Below are 18,492 nucleotides of genomic sequence, written 5' to 3' on the forward strand. Positions count from 1 at the left end.
AGTCATTTAAAGAGACCCTACGTTTTGGCAATCAATGTTTGAAAAGTTGAAGCCATTTTATTTTAATTGTTTATTGCCTGAATCGAAACATGCCGATTCGGAATAAAATTCTTTAAAAATTTATTTATTACCGTCTTTTGTTTAGTAATTGTACACCTGTGTCTATAGATATGTCTAGGTATTCTCATTTGTTGAATGTACCTATTTAGTTGTGCTATTTTATTAACCATGTAGTATAAATGTGAATGCCATTATCTCATGTGGGAAAATTGGTAGTATATTTTTTGTATAATATGTTAGTAAATATATATTTTTTTAATCAATGATTTATGCAGTTGAAATTATTATTCGCAATGTAAATTTTATTTTTCATTTTAAAAAATAGTCCTAATAAATTAGCCATCTTCATTCTGTGAAATTTTAATCAATGTGCACATTTCGAACGTAACGCAACCAGACTTTTTTAAAGCCATAAGCATTTGAACAAAAGGCGCATATTTGTTTCCCAACTAATTTTGTTTTCTTTTTTTAATTTTAAAATATAAATTAGGCAATTTTGTGCTTTCATGTTACTTCAATCAGTTAGTCACTATTTTGTTCACTTTTTCCATTATTAAATATATAATATACCTCAAATATATGACGCACCTCTATTTCCGCGATCTAAAAACAAGAAAAAAATGCGTCTTACTTTATAAAAAATTCCGGTATTTTTAAATGCTAAAGAAACAAATAAGAAAGTGCATCTCTAGGTTCTACAATTTCCTTTGAAAAATTTATTATGTTGAGCTGATTGTTTTATGGGCGGTTATTAGACCCAAACAACTAGCCTGGTCACTTTTGTGACAGCTCACTGCCAAAACCGAAATTTGCCGAGCGGGCTAGAGTGCGGCCGCTCTTATCTAAACAGCTATTTTCACATGACACGATTTGTAGTCACTTTCATACCGACATCAAAATTCGTGCTGTAATAACATGACACTTATCAAAATCGCTGATGTTCCCTTCTATAGAGATAAAAACTTAGTACTTATTAGTACTTGCTCTATATCGACAAAGCAACACATGCGATTGCTCTTTGGCGTAAAGCAAAAAGTCTCTAATAGCTCGACCGAGCGCCCATCTTATTGCAGGCTAATTAAGATCAGCAAATGAGTGGAGCAAAACAAAGGAAACGACTGAGGAATTTGATAATTACTTTACAATTTGAACGCCATGTTTTGTCAAATTTTAATTGTTTAATTACTGTACAAAACTTTTGCTCACAAGTTCGATTAAATCGCTTTGATGCAACATCGTCGAATGGTCTCCTTTCACGGTGGTGACGGGAACGGGTTTTTCGCACAATTTCGATAACTGGTAGTCATCCCCATCGTCCACGAACGACAATTCTGCTTTTATCAGATCAACGTGTGATTTAAGTCTGTCGTGATTAAAACTGTAATTAATCATAGCGTTGGAACGTTGGAGAAAACCGGTAAGGGCAGCTCTTGCATTTTGTTCCTCCTTTAAGAATTTGCTGGGTATTAACGACAATGTAAGATCAATCTTCTCTAACAAGCTACAACACTTGAGGAACTGATCCTAGAAGAAAAATTTGATGATTGGATTTAAAATGTGTTAAAATTGTACTTTGCTTCGTAACAGTTCATCTTCAGGTAACCACAGACCTAAGAATTGTTGGAGGATGGCAATGTCAAAATCTTTGTCTTTTTGTGTAAAATGTTGAGATTTTGCCGCAGCGTTCAGATAAGTTGGAGAACCATCGATGAGGATGATTTTTGCGGTGTAACCTCTCTTTTCTAGAAGAGCAGCGAGTTCTAAGGTGACGTCGCAGCCGAAGGAGTAGCCGATGAGGATAAACTCCTTTTCTTTAGAGATTTGTTCTTCAATGTGCTAAAATTCAAATTTAGTTTTATTGGTATGTTATTAAGACTCTTTCACCGGCAAAATTTTGGCAACAAGCCCTTGAACTGTCTCCCCAAAATCGAAATTATCATACTGTACACCAAGAAGACGAACGTTTAACTGGTTTAATGTTTCTAGATGCCTGAGGTCGCCATCAAGCCCTGGAAGCAAAAAAGCAACTCGCTCGCTCTTGTTATTGTTAAGTTCAATGATCGGAAGGTCGTTTTTACTAATTTCAGAGATGTTATAGTTGAAAATGTTTCCACTGGGTTTGGTCGAAAAAACTTCTTCATTCTTCTGTGTTTTTTCACTTTCAATTTCCGCCAATCTGAAAAAAATGTCAAGTCAAAATGATATTGTGTTCACTCCGTACCTTGCAAATGTTAAACTTCGCATTTCCTGGGGAGTTACATAAATATCGAATTGGTTTTCTAGCAGTTGAATGATTTCAGTTCCCATCATAGAGTCCATTCCTAACTCTGGTAAAGTTGAATGAAGACTAATTGTTTTTAGGTCTTTGATTCCGAGAACGTTGGCGACAGTTTCGGCTGCTGATACAATACCACTGGTTTTATTGATTTTTTCAGCCACGACCATGCTGGAGACGACGGGATAGTCTTGGGTTAAGAAAGTGTCTAACACTTCGAGACAACTCGAGATTTTCTGTTGAAGAGTACCACCGATGACCAACTCTTTGTTTTCTTTCTGCATTTTCGCCACCAAGCCGACCTGGAAACATTGTTAGAGAAGATGTTACGGAAGAGGTAATAGCTACATCTCCTATTGCCCCCCATTGGATTGCTAGTGCTGGAAGACCTTCAGCCTTGCGCCTTTCGCACACTCTCTCCATGACTGAATTTGCCATTCCGTAGTTGGTTTGGCCTGCGTTACCACGACCACAAGACACTGATGAAAAAATGACAAATTGTTTAAGTTGAGGGCACATTTCTCTGGTCAGTTCGTCTAAAAATATAGTAGTTTGAGCTTTTGGTGCCAACGACGTCAAAAACATTTCTGGAGTTTGGTCTTCAAAGAGAGCGTCCTTAAGAATGACTGCCAAATTGAAAATGGCGCCAACGGGTGCTAAATCTGAGGCATCTTTCAATAAATCTGAGCACCCGACTTTGGTTGTCACATCATTGAGCGAAACTTTAACATCAACACCGTACGATTTCCAAAGCCTTGAACAAAGAATCAGTTAAAAGTTTGTACATGAAAAGATTTTACCCAATTCTTTGCTTTTGATATCCACTTTGAACCCCATTTCTTGATACCAGCACAAGTTTTCTGGCTCCTCTCAACACGAGCCAATCAGCGAGCTCTAATCCAACTCCTCCAAGACCGCCAATGATGATATACGACAGCCGAACGTCGCAGTTAAATCTTAAAGAGACGCTGGTACTAATGATGGCTCAGAATTAGTACATACCTTAGTCTCGCGTTAAATTTCATTCTTTTGGGAACAACAATCATTTCTTTTTCTTCGTCTCTGATCTTCACCAAGACTTTTCCAACGTGTTTCCCAGTCATCATGTATCTGTACGACGCTTCAACTTCTTCCTTGTTGAATACAGCTCGTGGGAGAGGCTTTACAAAACCTGCTTTAACACCTTTGGAAAGTAATTGTAACAACTCGAACTTTGTTGATTCAGAATTATAAATTATTTGATCCAACATGATTCCATGGTAGCTGATTCCTTTCTCCATCAATAGGAGATTAAGAGATGTGTCATTAGCCAAATCAAATTTACCAATTTCCAAAAAGAATCCACCTTTTGTTAAACACCGCACTGAGGCTTTCAACTTGTCATCAGCAAGGGAGTTTAGGACAAAGTCAACTCCTCGACCTTCCGTTTCCATTTTAATCATTTCTTCAAAAGAAGTATCCCGAGAGTTGCCAATATGACTGTCCAAAATTTGGGGATAATGCGTTTTGAGATATTCGCGTTTTTCTTGGGTACCAAGAGTGACAAAAATTTTGCAGCCATAATGAAGACATACGTTTAGAGCAGCAAGACCGATACCACCAGTGGCAGAATGGATTAAAATTGAAGAACCTCGCTTTATCTGACCAACCTGTAGATCTTAGTGAGCGAGAAGCAATTCAGTGCCATTTTCTTACCATTAAAAGAGCATAGAGTACTGTTGAATATACTACTGGTACTGTAGCTGCCTCTTCAAGACTCCACCAGCTTGGAATTTCCCACAAGAGACTAGAATCTGCGACGATATGTGAAGACAGTGCTTTATTGCTCACCATTCCAGCCACACGACGCCCACTGGAAGACACTATTAATTTAAAACTTGACTTTGGGAAAAATTTTACCTTGGATCTCTTCCTGAGAATTCAATACCAATAAGACATTCTTCTTCAAAGCGTGAGTTTGCAAAGATCTCGACGTTAACACGCCCCGAGGCAGCCATAACATCTCTGAAGTTGACAGAAGAATAGTAAGTCTGAAACAACATTCAAATGCCGCTAATAAACTTGCAGGAATAGAGTACACACCGAAATTAGGATTTTTTCTTTTGGAAGAGGAATATTCTCACTGAGCTCTCCCTGAAACCATTTCATACTTGAAATGTCACCTCTGCTAGTTACATTAGCAAAGCAGTGCTCACATTCTACTTCAGGTTTTTCGTCTAGACGCAAATGTCGGTAAGTCCCCCAAGTATCATTTTTATACACATTGACAGCCAAGTTTTTTTTTAATTGGTTTTGATAATCCAAAGTTTCGTCCATCGTAAAGAAACATTTAACTTTACTTCCGTTGGGCTCTCGTCTGATGCAGTTGACGAAACCTAACGTTCCTTCAGGCTCAATATTCTTAGAGTAGACGGCAATATTGTCTTCATGTTTGAGAGCATTTTTCACTTCTTGTAACCACGCAAAATTAGTTGAAGACACTTCTATAAACTTTGGTTTTGAAACTGGTTGACTTCCTCGAAACATTACAATTTTCTCTTTACTAGTTGTGAACGCAGTCAGAATTTCGATATTGGTGGTGGTTTCTGGAACGAATTCAAGATCTTCGCGCGTTAGCATAAACCCATGAGGGCTCAAAGACATCATCATTTCTTTTAAATTTGGACGTTGTAAAAGATTGATACCAACAAGCAGAAGTAAATTGCTTTCAGGAGTTAGAGTGACGCCACTGACTTTAATACCGGGAAATTCTTTGATTTTTGCTGTCGAAGAGATAGTGAGATCGGGAACCACCAAAGGAATATCATCAAGTGCTTCACAGACAAAATGTAAAAGAAAATCATGACGATGAGTAAACTCATCGACAATTTCCACAGCTTTGAAATTATTTCCTGAAGAGTTTTCAAGGATGATTTGAGTGTTGACTCTAACAGCGTCTGGTAGGTTTAGAAACGTAAAGTTGGGAACGAAGACATGCTTTTCCAAGACTGGTTCTAGTAGCGGTTTTTTCTTAGAAATTGATTTGGCTTGAAGTCCGCAAAGTTCTATTCCTCCAGATCTAGAAAAAAAACGTAGAGTTGCGTAAAGAATCTAGAAAAGATTACTTGATCATGTTGGCATCTTTGTAGACATAGACAGGCATAAGAGATTCCTCAAGTTGCTCAACCACATTGAAGTGCTTCTTGGGATTAATACTTAATTTCTTGATACCAACAGGAACGTACAATAGTCTTGAATCAGCCTGCATAATAATCATCTGTAACATGTTGTCCATGAAGGCGCTCCAATTGCTTTCCCACTTGATTAAACCAACGGAGCCATCAACACTGCACTTTTGGATGCCTTTGAACAAACCACTAAAAGACAATGGAAAACTTTCTTCAATCTTTAGCATACCTGTAGTTGTAACCACGCAAGTACAATTCCCTATAGATTTCTTCATGTTGTAAGACTTCTGCAGGATCGTTTTGTTTAAATTCAATGGGTTTGAAATTGCAATCTTCCACACCTAAATGAATAAACCCACTAACAACCAACACGTCATTTTCTAAGACTTCAAAGTGACCACTTTGTTCCTGAATTGTCACTAAGAAAGACACATAATCGCTTTTCGGCATTGTTATTGCTTTCATAAATTTGCAGTTGGAGAAGACGACTTGAACATCAGTAATTATTAAGTGACGACTTTTTGCCAGAGCCTCCCAAACTAAACGCAAATACTCGGTCGCCGGAAAAAGGTTTCGACCTAAAAATTTTATGATTAAATGACTTTTGTAGTGGTAAGTTACCATCAATCACGTGACCGGAAATAAACTTGACTTCGTCATTCACGTACGAAATTCGGAATTTCTCTTGCACAGAATTTGTTGTCTCAAACGTGTCGTAGTTAAAAGTGTACCAACTTTTCTCATGGTTCCATTGTACCAGTGGTGATATCATCGGAGTGTTACGACTGACTGGGTACTCAATTTCTGGGTACAACTTGTGGAGTTGGGGAGTGTAACCATTTTCATACAATCTGCAAAACTGAATAAATTTCGTCGAAGACTTCGTGTTAAATTTACCTTCCCAAGACATCCAGGAACGTGACTGTACCACTATCGACCATCATTAAATCTCTTTTGCTTAAAGCACAATCTGAGACGTTTAGAATGATGGAATTATTGGAAAATTTGGCCAGAGACTCGTGGATGGAAGCATCCACCACTTTACTATTAAAAGAAGTTTGGAAATTGCAATTAAAATCGCGTTTTGAGAATTCAACAGCCAAAGACACTGCTTCTTCAAAGTTAATAATATCGTAGTGATACGCCGCCACCAGTTTAGAGTTAGAGTCGGCGTAAACTGCCGTTGGAGGCACATCGAGGTGTTTCAACATGTCCACAATTGCGATTTGGGCACAAAGGGAACCAAAAAGATCGTAGTGGTTGTTAGCCCAGTTCTTCAAAAAGTCGCAATATTTGGTCACGTTCTTTTTTTCCAACAGCTTAACAATCCTTTAAAACATCGTTAGTAGCCCGTTGGAGAAATAAAAGACTTACCTCTCAATTGTGTTTTTAAAAAGTGGGAATTGCAATAGATATGATCTTAACACTTTAAAATTGCTGTTAAAATAACCGAAGAAGAGATAGAATGGTTGCTGTTTTGTTAAAAACTTTGCAGAAGTTTTCGCAAGTCCACTCTTGGTGATTATAGCGTAACCTCGGACAGGATGTTCAGAAAAATTGATCTTGAAGATTTGGTGGAGAAGTCCGATATATTCAGCATCCATATCGGTACTATTTAAGAGTTTTTGAACAGCTTCTTCAGAGCGTCCGCTCACGCAAACTAGCCTCGGAAGATCATCTCTTGGTTTCCCATCATCGATTTTTGTTTTCGGATGTCTTCTGAAGATGGCATGCACGTTGTTACCACCAAATCCGAAGTTGTTGACTCCTATAACAGCCTCGTCGTCTTCGAGTTCAGTCAACTCAGTCACCACTTTCATTCTTCCTTCTTCAAACCCTTTTAGTCTCTTTTTTAATCTTTTAAAATAGATGTTGGGAGCTATAAGACCTGTCTCCATAGCGATCAAGACTTTGATGATAGAATTAATTCCAGATGACGCTTCCGAGTGTCCGACGCTTGATTTAATAGATCCCACAAGAAGCGGTTTGTTTCTTTTTTGAGCTACTGCCGTATCAATTGCGTGAACTTCTTGTGGATCGCCTACTTGAGTTCCTGTTCCATGAGCCTCTAAGTAGCTTAGCTCAGAAAGGTCAATTTCACTTTCTTTGTAAATCTCGGTCATCAAGATTTGTTGAGCTTGGGACGATGGAAATGTGATGCCTTCTTCTTTATAACCATCGCTGTTAACTTTGGTATTGATAATTTTCGCGTAAATGCGTCTAGAATTTTTGGCTTTTTGTAGAAAAAGACAACCAATGCCCTCACCTCTGACGTAGCCATTGGCATCTTCATCAAACACTTTGCAGGTACCATCACTACTCAACACTCCCAATCTAGAAAGAATAATCAGAATAGCGCTTTTAGCTTATGGAAAAATTACCTGAAGAACTGACGAGTAGTACCAGGATACAACAGTAAATTAGCACCTCCAACTAATGCGTTTTCGCACTGACCATTCCTTATAGCTCTAAAAGCGGAGTCCAAGGCATTCATGGAACTACTGCAAGCTGTGTCAATCCCAAAACACGGACCTTTCAGTTTTAGATAGTAACTTACTCTTTGCGTAATAAAAGTTTTTAATATTCTAAAAGTTACAACAGTCATAACTTGTTGGAAAGAAAAATTAATTTCTTACCCCGTTATTTTAAATTTTTGGGGATGTACTTTTGTAAAAATTTCGTCTCCACCGGAAGCAGAACAACTCACAAAAACTCCGGTTTTCGTTCCTTCTAACTCCTTTGGATTCATTCCAGCGTCTATAATCGCTTCAATGACAGTTTCCATAAAAACTCGCATCAAAGGATCCATGTTATCAGCTTGGCGATAATGCACCCCGAAAAAGCCAGGGTCGTACTTATCAATATTAAAGATTTTTGCGGATCTTTTCGGTATTTCGGAATGGTCCAATTTCCATCTCCTATCGTCATCAGTTACCATATCTTCTTTGTTAAAAAGATGATCCCGGAATTCGTAAATATTATTAGACTCTGGAAGACGTCCTGACATTCCTGAGATGACTACTTCTTCGCCAGGTAGACAGGAGGATAACCAACGTCCATATTGGTAGTTAGGGTCATCGATACAATCGTTGGAACACATTTTCGCACTTTGAAATTCCGCACACCAACGGTGAATTAAATACCTGAAAATTTGAATATGAATTACGTTAAAAAATTACAAAGAAAAAAATTCCGTCAGCCGTTTGAATGTAAATATGTTATTTTGGAATTAGATAATTAAAATGTGTGTAGGATTCCAGAAATACAATACAAAATCGTATAATGGAAGTTAATACAGTAGAAACTTGATAACTTAAATAATGTTTAAGTCGTCAGTGCTAAAAAGCTTACAATTGAAAAAAGCACTGTTTATCTACGTGTTGTATACAATATTTTTTATACATCTATAATATAACAGAACATTTTGAATTGTTTGTAAAAAATATAATGTAGGTTCTAGTCGTACTAAAAATATGTTATTGTCAGGTTTCTACTTTCTGACTTGTAGAGGATTTCTGGAATAAAAATGATTGAATATTTTCGTTCACGCAAGTTCGACTGTACTTTATAAGAGGTCAGTAAATCGTTTCTCTACAAAACTATTGTGTTTTTGTTTCAATTTCAAGGAAAATTTCATAACTGTTTTTAGCATAATATTTTGTCAATTTTATTTCATGGCACATTTACATTCAAACGATTGACGTAATTCATCTTCTGACATTTTGAACTTTTTGCCTTCTTTATATTCAATTTTTTTCTTTCTGTCCTTTGTGAGGGTGGTATTATTTTAGGAATGACAGGACGTTTTTCTGAATCTAACTTTACTACTATCTTCAGCAAAGAAGACATGGTAAATAATGATACCAGAAGGTGGTCATTCTGAAATTCCAAAAAGATCTGTACAAATTCCAGAAGTTGACAAGTGTAATGCAGAATTCTTCGGTATGGGTCATCGTCAAGCTAATAACATAAAGCTTTCGATGCTAATTTTATTGGAAGTTGCTGTTATTAAAACGATTATGGATGCTGGAATAATTTTGAAGTGCTTTAATGGCTTCATGATCGAGGTTTTTATACTATTTTTCCAAATTTGTTCTTGTAACAGAGCTATTTTTGCTATTTCCTCATTTGTTTTCAGTGCTGTAATATCCCATTTCGATACGCGATACTATAATAGCTTTGTTTCCATAGCAACTTGGGAATCTTTAAAATACAAATTAGGAAAACAAGTTTTGCTTATGCAGGTTCGACTGTACTTACATAATACAAAGTCAAACAATCGTTTTTCAAAACCATTGTGCCTTTGTTTTAATTTCAAGAATAATTCCATAAATATTTTTTGCATATTATTTATTAGCCTGTTTGAAATCATAGCACATTTACATTTTGACATTTTTGAACTTCTTCCCTCTTTCTATTTAGATTTCTTGGGTATTTAATTGTACCATTAGAGAGTGAAAACTCAGTGAGCGAAAATGTGTTCTAACGATCCCTAATTTCCAATGTGGACGTTTGTTATTCTCCTGTCTTCCTAGCGAAAAAGTCGTGCCAACTTAAATGTTAGCTTCACTTTTGAAGAGACAGGAATAATAACTAAAACTCATGCAGAGGCGACTCGTGCTCTAACACAAGCCATTCTGCAACTTGTTTTAGAATTGACTATTTCATTCATTTTAATGACGTCATTTGATATTTAACAGTCATACCAAAACAAGTTTTATTCTTAAATGATTTTTTTCTCCAAACGTCACAAAAACTTACTATTTTTTAGTCGTATTTTTAATCGTTTTTAGACAATAAAGTAGACAATTTTGTTATAAGTACCTCATGAAAAGCGTCACTTGTCAAGGAAACACTGCCTAAGCAGAAAAAGTACTAAAGTACTAAAAAGTAGTATTTGTTATTTGGCCGAAAAGCGGCTTTGCTGTTTCACATTTTTGTATACTTTTCTGCCTAACTACTAATCTAACTACTAATCTAACTATTAGTCACTTTCATTCCGACATCAAAAATCGTGCTTTAATGAGAAGTCACTAATCAAAATCGCTGATGTTCCCTCCTATAGAGATAAAAACTTAGTACTTATTAGTACTTGATCAATATCGACAAAGCAACACATGCCTAAAAGAAAATGCGATTGGTCTTTGCGCTAGAAGTGCGACTGGCGTAAAGCTTAGCAAAAAGTCTCTAATAGCTCGACAGGCTAATTAAGCTCAGCAAATAACGGAGCAAAATAGGGGAAACGACTGAGGAATTTGAAAATAACTTTACAATTTAAACGACTTATTTTGTCAAATTTTAATTGTTTAATTACTGTACAAAACTTTTGCTCACAAGTTCGATTAAATCGGTTTGATGCAACATCGTCGAATGGTCTCCTTTAACGGTAGTGAAGGTAACGGATTTTTCACACAGTTTCGATAATTGGTAGTCATCACCATCATCCACGAAAGGCTGTTGTGCTTTTATCAGATGAACGTCTGATTTAATTCTGTCGTGACTAAAACTGTAATTGATCATTGCGTTGCAACGTTGAAGAAAACCAGTAAGGGCAGTTCTTGCGTCTTCTACGTCCTTTAAGATTTTTTTGGGAATTAGTGATAAAGTAAGATCAATCTTCTCTAATAAGCTACAACACTTGAGGAACTCCTCCTGGAAGAAAAAGTGAAAAATTGGGTTTAAATTAAGTTGAAATAGTACTTTGTTCCGTAGAAGTTCATCTTTGGATAACCACAGAGCTAAGATATGTTGAAGGATTGTAGTGTCAACATCTTCGTCTTCTTGTATAAAATGGTGAGATTTTGCCGCAGTGGTCAGATAAGTTGGAGAACCATCAATGAGGATAATTTTTCCGGTGTAACCTCTCTTTTCTAGAAGAGAAGCGAGTTCTAAGGTGACGTCAGAGCCGAAAGAGTAGCCGATGAGGATAAACTCTTTTTCTTTAGAGATTTGTTCTTCAATGTGCTAAAATTCAAATTTAGTTTTATTGGTATGTTATTAAGACTCTTTCACCGGCAAAATTTTGGCAACAAGCCCTTGAACTGTCTCCCCAAAATCGAAATTATCATACTGTACACCAAGAAGACGAACGTTTAACTGGTTTAATATTTCTAGATGCCTGAGGTCGCCATCAAGCCCTGGAAGCAAAAAAGCAACTCGCTCGCTCTTGTTATTGTTAAGTTCAATGATCGGAAGGTCGTTTTTACTAATTTCAGAGATGTTATAGTTGAAAATGTTTCCACTGGGTTTGGTCGAAAAAACTTCTTCATTCTTCTGTGTTTTTTCACTTTCAATTTCCGCCAATCTGAAAAAAATGTCAAGTCAAAATGATATTGTGTTCACTCCGTACCTTGCAAATGTTAAACTTCGCATTTCCTGGGGAGTTACATAAATATCGAATTGGTTTTCTAGCAGTTGAATGATTTCAGTTCCCATCATAGAGTCCATTCCTAACTCTGGTAAAGTTGAATGAAGACTAATTGTTTTTAGGTCTTTGATTCCGAGAACGTTGGCGACAGTTTCGGCTGCTGATACAATACCACTGGTTTTATTGATTTTTTCAGCCACGACCATGCTGGAGACGACGGGATAGTCTTGGGTTAAGAACGTGTCTAACACTTCGAGACAACTCGAGATTTTCTGTTGAAGAGTACCACCGATGACCAACTCTTTGTTTTCTTTCTGCATTTTCGCCACCAAGCCGACCTGGAAACATTGTTAGAGAAGATGTTACGGAAGAGGTAATAGCTACATCTCCTATTGCCCCCCATTGGATTGCTAGTGCTGGAAGACCTTCAGCCTTGCGCCTTTCACACATTCTTTCCATGACTGAATTTGCCATTCCGTAGTTGGTTTGGCCTGCGTTACCACGACCACAAGACACTGATGAGAAAATGACGAAATGTTTAAGTTGAGGACACATTTCTCTTGTGAGTTTGTCTAAAAGTATAGTAGTTCGTGCTTTTGGTGCGAACGACGTCAAGAATGTTTCTGGAGTTTGGTCTTCAAACAAAGCGTCTTTAAGAATAACCGCTAAATTAAAAATGGCACCAACGGGTGCTAAATCTGACGCTTCTTTCAACAACTTTTCGCATCCGACTTTTGTTGTAACATCAACTGTAGATATTCTAACATCAACACCGTACGATTTCCAAAGCCTGAAAAGTTGAGATAGTTGCAGATTTCTACATAAAGAGTTTTTACCCAATTCTTTGCTTTTGGTATCCACTTTGAACTCCATTTCTTGACACCAGAATAAGTTTTCTGGCTCCTCTCAACACAAGCCAATCGGCGAGCTCCAATCCAACTCCCCCAAGACCGCCAATAATGATATACGACAGCCGAACGTCACAGTTAAATCTTAAAAAAGCGCTGCTACCAATAATGGCTCAGAATTAGTACCTACCTTGGTCTCGCGTTAAATTTCATTTTTCTGGGAACAACAAGCTTCTGTTCTTCTTCGTCTCTCATTTTCACTAAAACCTTCCCAATGTGTTTTCCAGTCATCATGTGTCTGTACGACGCTTCAACTTCTTCTCTATTGAATACAACTCGCGGTAGAGGCTTCACAATACCTTCTTTAATACCTCTACACATCAACTGGTAAAGCTCAGACTTTTTTTCTTCATTATTAGAAACGATTTCGTCAAGCATAATTCCGTGGTAACTTGCTCCTCTCTCCAGTAACAAAAGATGTAGAGTTGTGTCATTGGCTAAATCAAATTTTCCTATCTCTAAAAAGCAACCCCCTTTCGCTAAACATCTCGCCGAAGCCATTAACTTATCATCAGAAAGAGAGTTTAACACAAAGTCAACACCTCGACCTTCTGTTTCAGTTTTAATCATTTCTTCGAAAGAAGTGTCTCGTGAGTTACCAATATGGCTATTCAAAATTTGAGAATAGTGTGTTTTGAGATAATCACGTTTTTCTTGAGTACCAACAGTGACGAAAATCTCGCAGTCAAATTGAAGACAGACGTTTAAAGCTGCTAGACCAATACCACCAGTAGCTGAGTGAATTAGAATTGAAGAGCGTCGCTTCATCTGCCCTATCTAGAATTCCATTGTACAATGATACATTATTTGAAAGTTTTCTTTACCATTAGAAGAGCATATAGTACTGTTGAATACACTGCTGGAACTGTGGCTGCCTCCTCAAGACTCCACCAATCTGGTACGTTCCACAAGAAACTAGAGTCAGCGACGATGTGCGAAGATAAAGCTTTATTCGCGACCATTCCAGCCACGCGATGACCACTACGAGACACTTTTTCTTAGAGAGTTTTTAATAATATTATGGCTTTTACCTTGAATCTCTTCCTGAGAATTCAAAACCAATTGGACACTCATGGTCCAAACGGTTCTGGGTGCAAACATCCACTGAGACACGACCTGAAGCAATCATAATGTCCTTGAAGTTTACAGCGGAGTAATAAGTCTAAAATAGTTCAGAAAAGGCTTAAGTCATCTCCAATGAGTCGAATACTCACTGTAACCAAAACTTTGTTTTTTGGTAGTGGTGTACTCTCACTTAACTCTCCTTGGAACCACTTGAAGCTTGAAATGTCACCTCTGTTGGTAACATTGGCAAAGCAGTGCTCACATTCAACTTCAGGTTCTTCCTCAAGACGCAAATGTCGGTAAGTCCCCCAAGTACCATTTTTGTAAACATTCACAGCCAAGTTTCCTCTTAATTGGCTCTGGTAGTCCAAAGTTTCGTCCATTATAAAGAAACATTTAACTTTACTTCCGTTTGGCTCTCGTCGGATGCAGTTGACCAAACCTAACGTTCCTTCAGGTTCAACATTATTGGAGTAAACAGCAACGTTCTCTTTACTGTTAAGAGCACTTTTTACTTGTGGTAACCATTCAAATTTAGTTGAAGACACTTCAATAAACTTTGTGTTTGAAACTGGTTGACTTGCCCGGAACATGACAATTTTTTCTTCACCAGTTGTGAAAACAGTCAGAATTTCAATATCGGTGGTGGTTTCTGGTACAAATTCAACATTTTCGCGTGTTAGCATAAACCCACTGGAGCTCAAAGACGTCATTATTTCTTCTAAATTCGGACGTTGTAAAAGATTGGTACCAACAAGCAGAAGTAAGTTGCTTTCTGATGTTAGATTGACGCCACTAACTTTAACACCTGGAAATTCTTCGACGATTGTTGTCGAAGAGATAGTGAGATCCGGAACCATCAAAGGAATATCATCAAGTGCTTCACAAACGTAGTGTAAAAGAAAATCATGACGATGTGTGAACTCATCGACAATTTCCACAGCTTTGAAATTATATCCTGAAGAGTTTTCAAGGATGATCTGAGTGTTGACTCTGACAGCGTCTGGTAGGTTTAGAAACGAAAAGTTGGGAACGAAGACATACTTTTCCAAGACTGGTTCTAGTAGTGGCTTTTTCTTCGAAATTGATTTGGCTTGGAGTCCACAAAGTTCTATTCCTCCAGATCTAGAAACAGATGTAAAACTATTGTAAAAATATATGAATGATTACTTGATAATGTTTGCATCTTTGTAGACATAGACAGGCATAAGAGATTCCTCATGTTGCTCAACCTCCATGAAGTGTTTTGTTGGATTAATACTTATTTTTTTGATACCAACAGGGACGTACAATAATCTTGAATCAGCTTGCATAATAATCATCTGTAACATGTTGTCTATGAAGGCGCCCCAATTATTTTCCCACTTGACTAAACCAACAGAACCATCAACACTGCACTTTTGGATGCCTTTGAACAAACCACTAAAAGACAATGGAAAACTTTCTTCAATTCTCGACGTACCTGTAGTTGTAACCACGCAAATACAATTCTCTATAGATCTCATCATGTTGTAACACTTCTGCAGCATCGTTTGACTTAAACTCAGTCGGTTTGAGATCGCATTCTTCCACTCGTAAATGAATAAAACCGCTAACAACCAACGAGTCATTTTCCAAAATTTCAAATTGACCAGTTCCTCTTTGAATGGTTACCAAAAAAGTCAAAAAACTGTTCTGTGACATTGTCACAGCTCTTAGAAACTTGCAGTTTGTGAAGACAACTTGAAAATCTGAGATTGTCAAGAAACGACTTTGTGCAATAGTCTCCCAAACTAAGCGAAGATACTCGGTCGCCGGAAAGAGATTTCGACCTAAAAGTTTAAATAATTGTATGACTTTTATTGCGGTAACTTACTTACCATCAATAACGTGACCGGAAATAAACTTGTTATCTTCATTCAAGTACGAAATACGGAATTGCTGTTGCAGAAATTCTAATTCATCAACTTTGTCATAATGAAAAGTGAACCAACTCTTATCATGATTCCATTGTACCAATGGTGATATCATCGGAGTGTTTCGACTGACTGGGTACTCTATTTCTGGGTACAATTTGTGGAGTTGAGGAGTGAAACCGTTTTCATACAATCTGCAAAAGTGTATAAATTTCGTCACAGACTTTGTAATGAGTTTACCTTCCCAAGACATCAAGGAACGTGACTGTACCACCATCGACCATCAACAAGTCTCTTTCACTTAAAGCACAATCTGAGACGTTTAGAATGATGGATTCTTCGCATAGTTTGACTAGAGATTCGCGGATGGGAGCGTCAATCACCTCATTATCAAAAGAGGTCTGGAAGTTGCAATTCAAGTCGAGTTCTGAAGATTCAACAGCTACAGACACTGCTTCTTCAAAATTAATAACATCGTAGTGATACGCTGCCACCAGTTTAGAGTTAGAGCCGGCGTAAACTGCTGTTGGAGACACGTCGAGGTGTTTCAACATGTCCACAATTGCGATTTGGACACAAAGAGAACCAAAAAGATCGTAACGTTTGTCAGCCCAATTCTTCAAGAAGTCGCCATATTTGGTCACGTGTTTTCTTTCCAACAGTTTAACAATTCTGCAAAATATCGTTAGTACCTCGTTGGAGCAATAAACAACTTACTGTTTAATTGTGTGTTTAAAAAGTGGAAATAGTGATAGGAATGATGCCACCGCTCTAAAATTGTGGCTAAAATCGCCAAACAAGAGGTAGAATGACGGTTGTCTTATCAAAAACTTTGAAGAAGTCTTGACGATTCCACTCTTGGTGATTATAGCGTAACCTCGAAAAGGATGTCCAGAAAAATTGATTTTGAAGATTTGGTGGAGAAGTCCGATGTATTCTGCATCCATTTTGATACCATCTAAGAGTCTTTGAACAGCTTCTTCAGAGCGTCCGCTTACGCAAACCAGCCTCGGAAGATCATCTCTTGGTTTCCCATCACCAATTTTTGCTTTCGGATGTCTTCTTAAGATGGCATGCACGTTACTACCACCAAATCCAAAGTTGTTCACTCCGATAACAGCGTCGTCGTCTTGGAGTTTAGTCAACTCAGTCACCACTTGCATTTTTCCTTCTTCAAACCCTTTTAGTCCTTTTTTCGGTTTTTTGAAGTGAATGTTGGGAGCAATTAGTCCCGTGTCCATAGCGATTAGGACCTTGACAAGGGAACTAATCCCAGACGACACTTCCGAGTGGCCGACGCTTGATTTAATAGATCCCACAAGAAGCGGTTTATCTCTTTTTTGTGCCACTGCTGTATAAATCGCATGAGCTTCTTCAGGATCGCCTACTTGAGTTCCTGTTCCATGAGCCTCCAAGTAGCTTAGTTCAGAAGGTGCTACTCCACTTTCTTCGTAAATTTCGGTCATCAAGATTTGTTGAGCTTGAGATGATGGAAACGTGACACCTTGTTCTTTGTAACCATCACTGTTAGCTTTGGTGTTAATGATTTGGGCGTAAATGCGTCTAGAATTTTTGGCTTTTTGTAGGAAAAGACAACCAATGCTCTCGCCTCTGACGTAGCCATTGGCATCTTCATCAAATACTTTGCAGGTACCATCACTACCCAATACTCCCAATCTAGAAAGAATAATCTAAACAGGTTTTCTACCTTGTGGAAAAACTACCTGAAAAACTGACGAGTAGTACCAGGATACATCAGTAAATTAGCACCTCCAACAAGAGCGTTCTCGCATTGACCATTCCTTATAGCTTTGAAAGCGGAGTCCAAGGCGTTCATAGAACTGCTGCAAGCAGTGTCGATCTCAAAACTCGGCCCTTTTAGTTTTAGATAGTAACTCACTCTTTGAGTAATAAAGGTTTTCAATCTCCTAAAAAAGGTAGAATAGAAATAACAATTTGGAAAAAAAAACGACTTCACTTCTTACCCAGTTATTTTAAATTTTTGGGGTTCTGAATTAAAAAGGAGATCGTCCACATCTGAAGTAGAAGTACTTACAAAAACACCAGTTTTTGTTCCTTCTAACTCCTTCGGATTCACTCCAGCGTCCATAACCGCTTCAATAACATTTTCCATAAACACTCGTATTGGAGGATCAGTATTATGAGCTTGGCGATAATGCACCCCGAAAAATCCAGGGTCGTACTTATCAATATCGTAAATTTTTGCAGATCTTTTCGGAATTTCGGGATGCTCCAACTTCCATCTTCTATCGTCATCAGTTACCATATCTTCTTTGTTAAAGAGATGATCTCGAAATTCGTAAATATTATTAGACTCGGGAAGACGTCCTGACATTCCTGAAATGACAACTTCTTCGCCAGGAGGACAGGAGGATAACCAACGTCCATATTTGTAGTTGGGGTTGTCGTTACGATCGTTGGAACACATTTTCGCGCATTGAAATTCTATTCACAAACGGTTCAATTAAATACCCGAAAATCTGAATATAAAGAAGGGAATAAGTTTAAAAACAACAAACAAAAATTTTCCGATTTGGTTTGAATGGTGCTATGGTGTTAGATAATTAACATTATGCATAGTATACCAAAAACAATACAAAATGATATAATGGAAGCTAATACAGTAGAAACTTGATAACTCGAAAAATATTTAAATCAGCTGCACTTATTTTATAGACCAAGTAGCTAAAATAGTGTCCTTTTTTATGCGGCTTTATAAAGCTCAAAAGTGAAA

At 37.6% G+C, this 18,492-nt stretch overlaps 2 protein-coding genes across 2 annotated transcripts; both read right to left on the reverse strand.

Annotated features, from left to right (window-relative positions):
• Window positions 1–1,242: 1,242 nt before the first annotated feature.
• Window positions 1,243–9,351, reverse strand: LOC148177303 (fatty acid synthase-like). Its single transcript, XM_088033301.1, has 21 exons — window positions 9,190–9,351; window positions 9,067–9,093; window positions 8,997–9,017; window positions 8,854–8,906; window positions 8,139–8,645; window positions 7,884–8,087; window positions 6,877–7,836; window positions 6,400–6,831; window positions 6,124–6,353; window positions 5,732–6,080; window positions 5,440–5,691; window positions 4,418–5,393; window positions 4,235–4,365; window positions 4,031–4,187; window positions 3,338–3,984; window positions 3,136–3,291; window positions 2,684–3,089; window positions 2,282–2,637; window positions 1,945–2,236; window positions 1,633–1,896; window positions 1,243–1,584 (listed from the first exon to the last, which is right to left on the reverse strand). The coding sequence occupies exons 1-21, from the start codon at window positions 9,349–9,351 to the stop codon at window positions 1,243–1,245; spliced, it is 6,924 nt and encodes a 2,307-aa protein (XP_087889427.1).
• Window positions 9,352–10,812: 1,461 nt separating this feature from the next.
• On the reverse strand, window positions 10,813–18,186 carry LOC148177304 (fatty acid synthase-like). Its single transcript, XM_088033303.1, has 17 exons — window positions 17,723–18,186; window positions 17,462–17,665; window positions 16,455–17,414; window positions 15,978–16,409; window positions 15,702–15,931; window positions 15,305–15,653; window positions 15,013–15,264; window positions 13,992–14,967; window positions 13,809–13,939; window positions 13,602–13,758; window positions 12,908–13,554; window positions 12,706–12,861; window positions 12,254–12,659; window positions 11,852–12,207; window positions 11,515–11,806; window positions 11,203–11,466; window positions 10,813–11,154 (listed from the first exon to the last, which is right to left on the reverse strand). Exons 1-17 carry the CDS (start codon window positions 18,184–18,186, stop codon window positions 10,813–10,815), a joined length of 6,618 nt encoding a protein of 2,205 aa, XP_087889429.1.
• Between the last annotated feature and the right edge of the window lie 306 nt (window positions 18,187–18,492).

This window comes from Gnatocerus cornutus, chromosome 3, assembly GCF_029298725.1.
Source record: "Gnatocerus cornutus isolate USDA-ARS CGAHR chromosome 3, icGnaCorn1.1, whole genome shotgun sequence".
Lineage (NCBI taxonomy): Eukaryota > Metazoa > Arthropoda > Insecta > Coleoptera > Tenebrionidae > Gnatocerus > Gnatocerus cornutus.